The sequence below is a fragment of the Falco naumanni genome, chromosome 6 (genome assembly GCF_017639655.2).
Source record: "Falco naumanni isolate bFalNau1 chromosome 6, bFalNau1.pat, whole genome shotgun sequence".
NCBI lineage: Eukaryota > Metazoa > Chordata > Aves > Falconiformes > Falconidae > Falco > Falco naumanni.
Genome location: NC_054059.1, coordinates 58,226,309 through 58,238,736, shown reverse-complemented (window position 1 = coordinate 58,238,736; position 12,428 = coordinate 58,226,309). Strand labels below are relative to the sequence as shown.

General features: G+C 39.1%; 1 protein-coding gene across 1 annotated transcript in view; it reads left to right on the top strand.

Annotated features, from left to right (window-relative positions):
* RNF217 (ring finger protein 217) overlaps positions 1 to 12,428 on the top strand; it is a 63,651-nt gene that overhangs the window by 37,271 nt on the left and 13,952 nt on the right. The window contains exons 3-5 of the mRNA XM_040598257.1: positions 3,281 to 3,445; positions 4,076 to 4,129; positions 10,706 to 10,907. Of these exons, the coding sequence (XP_040454191.1) occupies positions 3,281 to 3,445; positions 4,076 to 4,129; positions 10,706 to 10,907 (421 nt within the window). The remainder of the gene's footprint in view (positions 1 to 3,280; positions 3,446 to 4,075; positions 4,130 to 10,705; positions 10,908 to 12,428) is intronic.

Sequence of the window (12,428 nt, the reverse complement as noted above, 5' to 3'; positions counted from 1 at the left end):
AAGTAACATATTTGGAAGCATCTGATGCCATAGTGTGTGTAAGAGTAATTATATGTCCTGGTGGTTGCTGTATTTCTTGCAGTTATAGACATGCTGCAGTAGAAAGAGAGCCTGCAATGAGTTTGTGTCAGGTTTTGATCCCCTACCCCCTCTCTCTCAAAAAAAAAAAAAAAAAAAAAAAAACAAAAAAACCTACCCACACCCCAAAAAAACAAACTCACAAAACTTACGTCTTAACTTTTGTTGGAATTTTGTTTAAGAAAGAAACTTCAAATTGCAGCTTCCCAGATCTCTTGGTTTGGGTTTGTATTTTTTAACTTTCATGTTCTATCTCAAATGTCTGGATTCTGCAACTGATACAAGGTTTCAGGTTGCAGAATGCTTAATTATGGCTACAGACTCCAACTTTGGCTGAGGCATAACAAATACTGAGTAATACAATGCAATGCTGGCTATAATCTGTCTTCCCAGCAGTAGGTCGCTGTGACATATGTTACTGAAAAATGTAAATTCAAAGCTTAAAGGGGAAAAAAAAAGATACAGAGATATTGGGCAGAATAGCAGCTAGTAACCTAACCTATCTTGTTTGCATTGTTTTCTGAAGTATTGTGGAAACATAGATCAGTGCTCTGCATTAGTTTCGTTAGCAACGAATCTGCTATTCTTTAGGTTCTTCAGAGTGGGAATTTTCCTCTTACCTGTTTAAACTTTTTATTATAAGAATTCATCGGGGAAGCAGAGAATGTAGGATAGCATGTTTTCTTTGGTTTAGCATCTGAGCCAGTAAACCAACAAATTGGAGAAGTGGCACTGGTTATAGTTTGTATTGTTTTTATTTTATACTTTATCTTGGCCTTAGATATTACTGTGTTTTCATGCAAAAAGTAATAATGTTTCTAATCCACATGTTGCAGCTTTAATGTGGTGTTCCCCTGTAGCATGCTTTATTCTTTGTCCTTTCCTGTTTTTTTGCTGCCTATCTGTGTCTTCAGTAACTTATCGCATGCTTCCTGTCAATAAAATAAATGTAGTTTTCTTCTGTGTGAGGTGTCTTACTGCATGCTCTAGCAAAAATACCATCTTGTAGCTATAGAACGCCGTAAGTCATACTTGCACCAGGTACAGTATTTCTGAATTTCATCCATTTTAATATTATGCTTTCCTTGAGTCTGCTTGATATGGAGGAAATGTATGTATTCTAACACTTAAATGCACGTACTTTTTTTTTTTTTTTTACAAAGATAATGACTACTAGATGGTGACTGACTAAAATGTCAATGTGGTGTAATAAGAAGAAAATCTGTCAGTTTCTTGATGCTGCTTCCCTTCCTTGTGCTTTAGTCTTATGCCCAGGCAAAGGATCCTGGAGGGGGAAGTGCTGGTTTATGAGTAGTGAGAAAATTATTCTCTTCACCATTAACTCCCATTCTTGCACTTGCTGATCTGTAAATGTGGATTGACATAAAGAGGTAAGCTGAAGCGATGCATTGACCAGCACATCATACAGGTAAACAGTGCTACACAGACAGAGACAGACAGAGATGCATCACTTTATACAAATTAAGCTATGACTGTTACACACTGCTGCAGTGTAAAAAAAAAGGCAAAAACCCTCTTGTGCTCTACAGCTAAAGTTAAAGACAAGCACTTTATGGGTCAGCTAGGGGCATAAAAATGCTCAGCTTGAGCCATTGTGTCGATTATGGTTTTAATGTGAAACATTAAAGGCAAAACCCTAAATGCTGTCTCTGTGTATAGAACTTGGGGAACAGCATTAAGGGTAGCAGACGGCTTCGTTTCTCAGTCATGCATCAGAGATCAGATCAGCTTTGTATTAGCATGCTGGTAGTGACGGATGTAGGAATTGCACCTACAAATAATCATTTTGGCTGCCTCCCAGAAAAATACTTAAGGGAGTTCAGAGCGCCTACTTTGGACTCTTGACGGGAGCCAAGGCAGCACACCACCAGCTGGCATGTGTGAGCAGAGGTCACAGCAACTGGTGGGGGTGAAGACTTTAGAAATGTGTTCTGGGGGTTCACGCATGACTACACCCTAGGATGTAGTTTCCTGAGCAGCACCCCTACACCATGCATGGCCAGTACACATCCGTGGTTTGGTGGTGAACCAGGTCTGGACACAGGTAAAACCCAAAAGCCCTTTTTTGGCTGGTTGGATTCCTCAGTCTTGTCCATTAACTGGTACAATGCCAGGGCAGTGCCAGGCATGGGCTGCAACTGGAGCTGGTGGACAGGGCTCAGCAATCGCTTGGGAGATGTGCCTTCCAGTCTTTCAGGCTGAGGCATTTTGTTGCCAAACACAGTAGAAATGAAGATTTTGCAGGCGCCTAGAAATGCCAGTCTAATGTGGCGTCAAGTTCTTTGTTTCCCTACTCACGATCCAGGTAGGAGGCCTGTCTTTCATCATATAAGCACCAGCAACATGTTTCTGTTTATTTCTTCTACAAAGATGGCAGCTGCCATAGCTTTTTTTTTTTTTTTTAAATAAATAAATAAATAAGCCAGACTCGGGAGGAAGACCTGATGATGATGGTACCTGTTTGATGCAATGATTTAAAAGCCAGAGAATGGAATGGGAAAAATAGATCCTTTCTCAATTTAAGGAGTTTGGGTTGTGGTTTTTGCTGTTAGGTGTGTTCTGTAGGAAGCAGGCTGTGTGGCACAGCCTCAGCTCACCCTTACACAATCAAAAGGAAGTGCCCAACTTCCAGGTGGTAGTTGTGGCCCTTGGTTGAGAGCCTTGCTCTTGGCCCCTTTTCCCAGGACCATGTCTAATACAAGCTTCATAACCCATTCTGGGATCTGTGGAGCCCCTTGAGAAGATCAGCTACTCCCTGGTAATAGCCTTGGCAGTGAAGTTGAGAAGACTGAGATCCACTGCACTGAAAACTGGCTGCTGGTTCTTGGGTGGTGGCACTCGTGCATTGGAGGCAACTGAATAAGCTTCCTGGATTTTGCCTTTTGACATTTGAGACGTGTTGAATTTAGGAAGCGGGTTCCTATGCTTAAACAGAGCTACTTGTGCTTAGTTTGATTGAGGCCTTTCCTGGCTTTAGCAATTAGTTCTGTATTTTGTGTCTTTTAAAGGAACAAATTAGCTTCCACAACTTCTTGCATTTTTAAAACAGACCCTCAAAAAATGCTAAGTCTTTGCTGGCCGGCTATTACTCTCTTAATTGAAGAGCAGAGGTTTTAAAACAGGCTTTCCAGTTGGGTCAGCACCCAGCTTGCAAACCTGTGGTGTTTTCTCATTTGTACAGATCCAGTGTCCATCTTGCCAATTTGTCTGGTGTTTCAAGTGCCACTCTCCCTGGCATGAAGGCGTTAACTGCAAAGAATACAAGAAGGGAGACAAGCTGTTGCGTCACTGGGCCAATGAAATCGAACATGGACAGAGGAATGCCCAGAAGTGTCCAAAATGCAAGGTGAGCTGCTCTCCCTTGGCTTTTAGCTAGTGGAATCAAACTATTTGGATATGTATTTAAAGTAAATATTTGTTGCTTCTCGGTGTTGGAAATGAAATTCATGCTTGCTGTGTGGGTTCTTGTGAATGACCTATCGGGGGAAAACAGGTCTGATGTTTTACTTATTGCTGCACTGATTCTGCAGAATCTCTGCATGTAAAAGAAACATGGAAATCATAAGAGGAGGGCCTTGATGTATGCTTATAATGAACGTGTGTTATAGAATAAGTTATTCCTAAAATAAAGCTTTAAAGAAATTGAAAGCTGTAGAGAAACATGGTGCCCTTCTGTCAGGTTTTCCAAAGGGCTTGGGTGAATTAAATTTTGAAGGCAGAAAGTACTCTGTCCACCATTTACGTAAGGGAAACTTTAACATTTCTCAAAACCCGTTTTTTAGGATTAAATATCAGTTCTTCACAAGCCTTTCTCATGAATTAGTTCATTTTTAAACACTAAAAAATGTCGTTAATCTCTAGTAGGATAGGAAATACTTCCCACTACTCAAATGAGATGCAACAGCCCCCTACACCCCTGCCCTGGCTGCCCTTAGTGAAAGTGACCGTTATGTTTGTTCACTTTTTTTTTTCACAGCACTTATCTCCAGCTACTGACAGTGTAGGAAGTCGAAACCTTGTGAGCACCATGGTGATTTTTTTTTTCTTTTCTTTGTGATTTTTTGTTTGTGTGAAAGAGAGTACCTAATTTTAACCTAACTTGCTCTTCATGTACTTCATGGAGAGGACAAAGTAACGAAACTGCAACATTTGTTAGGAAATAAATACTGAACGGAAGGATTTACTTCTAAATGTCTGAATTACACTTTTGTCATACTTTGAGCCTTACCCTGTGCAAATCAGAGAATGTTTATCAGTTTACTAAGTATCTTATTTTGGTCTTGGGGAAAGAAATGCCTGTGATGCCATAGCTTGAAATATTTCAAAACACTTAAGAAAAATTTGGAAAGCTCTGAAATCAGCAATCAGTTGTTTACCTTCCTCCTGCACACATGACATTTTAGCAGAGTTTTAACAGCTTGCTGTTTGGTAAGAGTTGATAGGTTTGAGCCAGTTCTAAAAATGCTCACTTTCTGGAAAGTCTTACAGTAAAATACTTTTACAAACTTTGTTCCTTTCAGAGTAGGGGGTTCAGAAGTATGTGATTTCTTTTTAATTCTTTGACCTGTGTCTTCGATTCAGACTTTATGATAATGCAAATGATGTAACAAATAAGTTGTCTGAAAAAAAGAAGAAAACTTACCAAGCAAAAAAGTATGAATATGGAAAGCAGGGGAAGAGGGCTGCTAGCTGGAAAAAGAAAGGAACTAAAACTGCTAACCCTAATGTGTTTATCATTGTGTGAGTTTTAAATCTAAAATGCCCAATGTACAACTGTTTTCACTGTCTTGAAAAGAAAAGGAAAACTGGACAGTTGAAACTTACACAGGTTAAGTCACTAATTTTGAAGCCTGAAGTCACATGAGTTTGGCTATTCATTTCAAAAAAAATTTAGGTTTCTTAATCCAAAGCAAATAAACCCTCCTGTATGGTGGGAGGCAGTATGGAAAGTTATGAAACTAGCACAGAAAAAGAACCTTTCTTAGCAAGTCGTTTCTGATAATGTGGTATTATAAGTGAATATTGAAGAGGGAGTTCAACCTTTTCATAAACTGTATTGCTACCTCCACTCCTGATGTTTTTATTCGGGGTCAAAAAAAAAGTAATTTGTCCTGCCTACAACCTCCAAAATATTTATATCAACACATTGTTTGTTTTTAAATCAAATCTATAACTGGCAAGTATTCAAAAGAACCACTTACCCTGTGGTTAGTTGTACTGTTCTTTTTTTCTTCCTTAATCAGTTACTGAGTAGTTATGAAAAACACGTGTTATGCAGCATTCTTAATCAAACCATTAATAGATATCTGGGCACGTGGGGATAAACGTACCAACAGTTAACAGTTCGGAGTCGAGGACTGGAGCTAATAACTTTTTCTTCTCTCTCCAGCCACCCCCTCCAAAAGCTCTTTATGATATAACATTGAACTGGGTGACTATTCTATTTCCAAATAAAATAAAGCATGACAGGGGAAGCAGAGTCGGTAACATACCGTTTGATTTATCCTTGTTATAGATCCACATAGGCAATGTTTCAGGTGTCGGCGTATTTTATTTTGAGATGTGCATGTGTTCTATTAATCAAAACATGAAAGAGGTTCTTCAAAAATTTGCAGCAGCCAAAACTGACAAACAGATTGAGGAAAAGTCAAGATTAAATTGTAAGTGTCAAGATATTAGTATTCAATCTTTGTGCTGAAACTGAAGCTAATGGAAATTAAAGGTAGAAACTTCAGCAGTGGTAGAATTCCTTTACTGAGATACCTTGTAAAATTACTGGTAACTTCCAAAGTGTGATACTGATTACAGTGTAAACTGTGACGATATTTTAGAGAGATCATCTTCAGATAATTATTTAAACACACAAACACATATATGCACAGACTCTCTCTTTTAAGAAGTACCATGGAAAAGTGGAATGCACAATTATCTTGTCCGGACATGCAGATGATAAAATGGGTGCGCTCTTACTGTGTGTGTATAGGGAGATCCTTAGGCAAGTATTCGCAAGTTTTTCAGTGGTTTTTGTAAATGCTTTGAAAGAACGTAATCCTTTGTAATGTGACTACTAGCGGGCACTGTTTAGTAAGCTTAAACTTGATTTTTTCCTGTAGGTGAACACAGCTTTAGTGTTTCTAATAGTAATAGCTTATATTTACCTGGTATCTCTAAGATACACTTATATAAGCAAATAAAAATGTTACGTTATCAAAATACTTAATTGTAGAGTCATGTTGTGACTGTATGTCAGTATGGAAATACTACAAAATGCTGCTTTTCTAAAACTATATCTTAAATTAATTTTGACGTATTTTTTAATAGAGCCTTTTCCAAATCTATTTTATGCCATTTTGAGAAACTCAGTCTAAATAATTTTTCTCAACATGCCTTGTCCAAAAAATGCTGGTCTTGTTCAAGGAACTGGCTAATGGGTGCACATTAGCTACATATTATTCGATGCCTTTTCATAAAATCTAAAGCCTGATTTGTCTTTGCCCACTACTGTTTTAGGGCTTTATTTTTTACAGTTTCTTTTGATAACATGTTCGCAGCAAAGTACCTTTTTTCCACAAGTATTTTTGCAGACAGCAAACCAAGGAGGTACTTCATGTTGGTGTTATCTTACCGCAGATTTCAAAAACAACACTGTCTGAGGAATCACCAAACTGGCTCTAGCTTAGAATGCTTCAAACAGCAGCAGAGTTTTAAGTAAACAAGGATGTCAATGCAAATCAAGGAGTATGTACATCTTGTCTGTGGATTCACTGTTCTGATTAATATGAGCACTATGAAATTACTCGGGGCATAGTTTCCGAAGGTGCTCTGCAAATTTTCTTATCCTTTGGAGGGAGGAGAGTCCTTGCTTGTGTATGAAGGGATGAAGCTATACACCAGGTTTTCTTCAGAACAAGTGGAGAAGAAATGGCCACTCTCATCCGCAGATCTCTTGGAAGCGATTTCCCTGGAAAATTTCTGTGAGAGGGCATTAACATGCAGAGGGGATAAAGTGAGGGTCTGAAAGAGCCACTGCGCTACTTCAGTTGTTTACTTAAGCTCAGAGCTCTGTGTGCTTTTGCCACTGATGTGTAATTTTCACTCCTCTTGTTCTGGGAGCCATTCTTGGGTTTCTGAACAACTAAACCTTTTCCCGCGAGGTGAGGGTACATCTTGGGGTTCGATCACGCTCTAGGTGCAGGATGGAGCCAGTATCACTTACTGAATGCTTGGAGGCAGGAACTGGGCTTGCCATCATGGTGCTCTCACCTTGCCTTCTCCACCCTCATGTGCTGTTGGGGAGCCTGCAGTTACAAGGCAGCCAAGCCTGCGCAGACACAGCTAACTATAGCTGCATTCCCGGCCCCGTGCGTTCCCCTGGCTGCCTGCTGCGTGCCGCGGTATTGCCAGTGGGGCAGGAACACTTGTGTGATATCTGACCCATCAGTGACCGCTTTCCCAACCTATAGATTTGTAATCCATCTATGTCAGTGGATTATCCTGAGGGGAGAGAGGTATGTCCATGTGAACCAGAGCTGAAGTTGATCTCGTGAGATGTCATGTTTTAGGCTTGAAAGCAGCCTGACCGAATCATACAAAGTTCCATCTGGCATTGTCAGTCTGTTTGTATGCTAGGGAGTCCAAGCCCAGCTTCTGCAGTGGTTGTTTTCTTTATTTTTTTCTAAATGGAGTCTCTCCTCACTAAAAGAAGGAAAGTTTTTTATAACAAAAGATGTAGACGTGTACCGCCAGTTGTTCCAAATCTGCAGCTTTTGAAGACAGTTATATATGTGCAGCTAAGTATTCAATGGAAGCTTTTTAATGCTTTACTTCTTCAAGAAGCAAAGATAATGTGATATATGTCCATAAGGAAATAAAACTCACATCAATTTCTTTATGCTTTATGAGGACAGTGTGCCTGGAGGATTTAGTGCAGAAACAAGTAGATTCAGAAATTATTTATGAGTGGTGCCTGGCTAACAGGAGCTGGGGTGCTTTTAGGAAAGTCTGGGTGGAAGGGTGACAGGCAGTCTCAAGTCACGAGAGGTGGATATTTCTAAAAGGTATTGATGGTAGAATGCATAAAGCTATTACCAGCAACTCCTTGAAGTTCTGGCTACCAAAGAAAATAAACTTATTTTTGAAATACTAAGTAGTTTTGGTTTGCATCTAGGGTTTTTATAGGCTCCGATATTGGCAGTTAGGATGGATGGTAACTTAATAGGTTAGGTTGCAAAGTTGGAGAAGAGAAAGGAGAATTCAACAGTCTTGATTCAAAAAGAAAAGAAAACAGCCAGTTAGGGAATTAGATCTTATGACACTCATTTAGTTTTTTAAGATGAAGACAGGTCATTGAAGCAGCAGATAAGGAAAGGTACCTCTAAAAGTACAATATTCTGTATAGTTGCTGTCTGATTTTCAGTCCCCTGAAAAACTATTTGGAATTAAATTTTAAAGTTAATTTTATTAAGTCACTTCACTGTTGAAGTTCCTTAATTTCAATTAAGTTGATCTCATAAGAGTTGAATAAACTATGGCTCCATGAGTAGGGTCAACATTTTTTTCATATAGAACCTGAAAAGTAAAAGGAAAAGTCAAATTGACAATACGCCTTTTAGAAGAAAATAGTGTATAATTTCAGAAGTCATACTTAAGTTGGTACAGTATTGGATAGACTTTTCTTCTGACTGTGATTGCAGTCAGTGCTTAAATGTAAAAGTTTTGAGATCAAGTGGCTTATAAAGCTCATCAGCAATGGTGTTTTTTCAGGTGCTTTTGGAAAACAGGGCACCTTTGATACAGCAGGCTTCCTCGAGGTAGAGGGGGGTAACTGCTTGATCAGTCTGTTTGCATCCCTTCTATGGGCTGAATGCAAGTCCACTGGAATACTTGTCTACTAAAAGTAATGTTTCATAGCCCTATAGCTGATCCTCTCTTTTGTCTTCCCCCTCTTAATGCGTAGAAGAAGCGTTTGAAAGCATAGAAATATGAGTTCTGAGATCACTATTGTAGGCACAGGGATGTCGGCACCCTGTGTACCTGAAACTATTTTTAACTTTATCAGCCCTAGAATCTTTTACCAGAAGTATTGCTGGTGGAAAACATAACTTTCGTATGCCAGTTTCAGTAACTGTTTGGGTGAGCAAGATTTCTCAGATCCCAGATGAACCCTGATCAGCACCAGAGAACAAGCACACTTTGACCCTGTCAGGAATGTCAGATACCCCAGGAGTCACAAGCCTCTCTTAAGGCGAGAGGCTTCAGCTGTACCTGAGCTTTCAGCATCTCTGGTGCTTGCAGGGCCATTGAGTGGTGATGCCTTGTCTTTACCTGTACCTACCTGAAAAATAAATACATGTAGATATGGGTAAGAATTTCAGGAGGCATTCATTAATCTGTTGTAAGTTTCAACAGAAACAATTCTAATTGGACGTAAGGGAAAAAAAAATATTCCCAGGGAGGGTGGTGAAGCATGGGACATGTTGCTCAAATAGACTGTGATATACCCGTACTTGGAAATTTTTAAAATCTGGTGGGATGAGACCTGGAGCAATCTGATCTGACTTTGAAGTTAGCCCAGCTTGGAGCTAGGGGTTAAAATAGATGACCTTCATAGGTCACTTCCAACCTCAGTTATTAGGTAATTTTATCTACCATTTCACTGTGAAGCATGGTGTCAGGACAGGGAGTGGTCTTGAGCAGTTCTTTGAGCTAGGAGAAATGTGTTTACCATCCCGTTAGCTGTATTATTAGTTGGCAATATTTAGAAGTAGCTGTGTAAATGTAGTTGATCTAGTGAAATACTCAACCCCAGGGCTACCCTCTCTCCTAAGACTTTAAGAACTATTAACTGAAAATGAAGCCTTACAAAATCTGTGCAAAGTAGGTAAATGTACCAGTTTTGCAGAAGAGTAAGTGCATGGAGGTACTTGAATGGAGCTATTTATGCAGGCAATCGGCAGAAAGAGGGATGTACAACCTAGGCAGCCCAGCTTCATGCTGTATTGCGGGCATGAAAGCTTGGTGTAATTCTTTTGTATGGTTTGTGGAATCTTTCTTTTTTAAAAAAAACCAACAACCCATACTTTAAAAGTCACTCACTCCAACAGCAGAGTCTTTCTGGTGTTTATTACAAAATGCCAAATCAATTTGTGATGGTGATGGGATAGGGAGTGGGGCCACAGGTGGCATAAGAGGGAAAGCCATCTGTGAAGGGGTCAAACAGAGTTCATAACTATATTTACTGTGCGGCTTTTATTTTTAATAAAGTTTGGTGCTAATGTGTCTACTTCAGTAATAAAAACAAATCTTCAGTGAGGGCAGGGATCACTCAGATTCTCATCTGATACAAAGAGTGTTTAAATGAAGAAGAAAAGTATGTATGGAAATCTGGAAACAACTCATCATTGATGCTCTGAAACATCCCTTAGAAAACCATTATTGTCTTAGGACAGCTGCAGTATTAACTGATGCAAGTACTGAGTTAAACAGGGAGTTGCTTATGGTGGCTTCTCATCCAGTGCATGGACTGCACCAGGTAGTGTCTACTCTTTCCTGTGCTTAGGGAAGGGGAAAAAAATAGTATTTTCTTTTTTTTTTCCCACTCATACAGATCCACATCCAGAGAACAGAAGGGTGTGACCACATGACCTGTTCACAGTGTAACACTAATTTCTGTTACCGTTGTGGGGAAAGATACCGCCAGCTCCGGTTCTTCGGAGATCACACCTCAAACCTCAGTATCTTTGGATGCAAATACCGCTACCTCCCCGAGAGACCACATTTAAGGAGATTAGTGCGAGGCTCTGTCTGTGGTGAGTGCATACGTGTTCCTTGTGGAGAGCTGCACAATGAGGTGATGGGGTGGTGTTCAATAACAGTTAAATTAAAACTAATAAAGTATCGGATGGGCAGCCTGTTCAGTTATGTAAAGGTGGTGTATTAAATATATCTAAATATATAGCATTTTCACTCCCTTTTTCAGTGGACTGTGTATGAATAAGTATTGCATACTCTTCTGATAGATTGTTTTCTAACCTTTTAAAATAATATGTAAACAAACTGGAAAAATACTGTCAATATGCATGTTGCTGGCAGTGATTTTACTCCAAAAGCATATAGGGAGAAATAGATCAGAGCAGGAACCTTTTTTTAAATGAACCTCTGTGGCAAAGATCCATTTGGATAATACATTGTTTGGATTTGAACCCGACCTGGGTTTGAAAAACCAGATTGTGCAGGTTTGCCTTTTTAAATAGGAAGACAATTGTTTTAACTCTTAGCTTTGGTTCAGATAAAATCCAGCTTAAACCAAAATACAACAATGTGTATTAATTCCTCTCACAGAAATATGATGCCAAAAGCTGGTTTTTTTTTTTTATTTAAAAAACCCCACCACTCTTAATTTGCTTTTGAACCAGATGTGTATCTGTCTCAACCTATAGAAGCACAGGAAAAATCAATAACACGTTAGATTATTACCTTATGTGGTATCTTACATATACATTAAGTTCAATCATTGTAGTGAGTTTACACCATTTAAAGCTATCTGTAACATTATAGGAAACAGTTGTTTTAACTGTCAAAACCTGGGGACCTATTAAGGAAAATAGGACTTCTTGTGCTTTGTATTAAGCCATAGAATTGGAGGTGACTTGGAATTCACCTAGGACGAAGAAATAACTCTGAGTTTATTAAATGGTGATGTTGGATGTAGAGGTGGAGGTAAAGAGATTGAACGTGTGAAAACAGAAGTCAGCAGACCTTTGGTGAAAACAATACTCCCAAGTCAAGTGTGTTCCAGTAAGAAAACTAGGTGATTTCCATTTTAGAGTAATACACAGGAGTTGGCACACAAACTCATAGGCCTGGTAATAGGAATGCTGATCTTGCTGCTCTGCAAAGTTGAGAGACTCACAAACCTGGAATGCTTGTTTAACAAGTGACAGTAAGTCATTGAGGCTCATTAGTTGTAATTTCAGGAACTTGCAAGGCTTTAGAAGAAAATTTGAGAGGTGAATTAAAGATACAGAAATAAATAGGAAACTGAATGAAAAGTCAAAATGACTGGATTTGCCTACTCTGATGTATTTTGTAGAAATAAATTCCATCGCACGGGGAGATCTAGTGTAGATTAGACCGTGCTGGTACTACAGCACATGGGTATAAACAGTTCATGAATAAACTTAGGTTTGAAATTCAAGAACAGTTTCAAAGCACTTGGGTTTCAGAAGAGCTTTTCGTAAAAGCCATGATGGGAAACAATATAAGCTGTTTTAAAATGGATCTTGTTACCTATGATGGAATTTGGGATCACAGATACTAGAGTCTGTGCT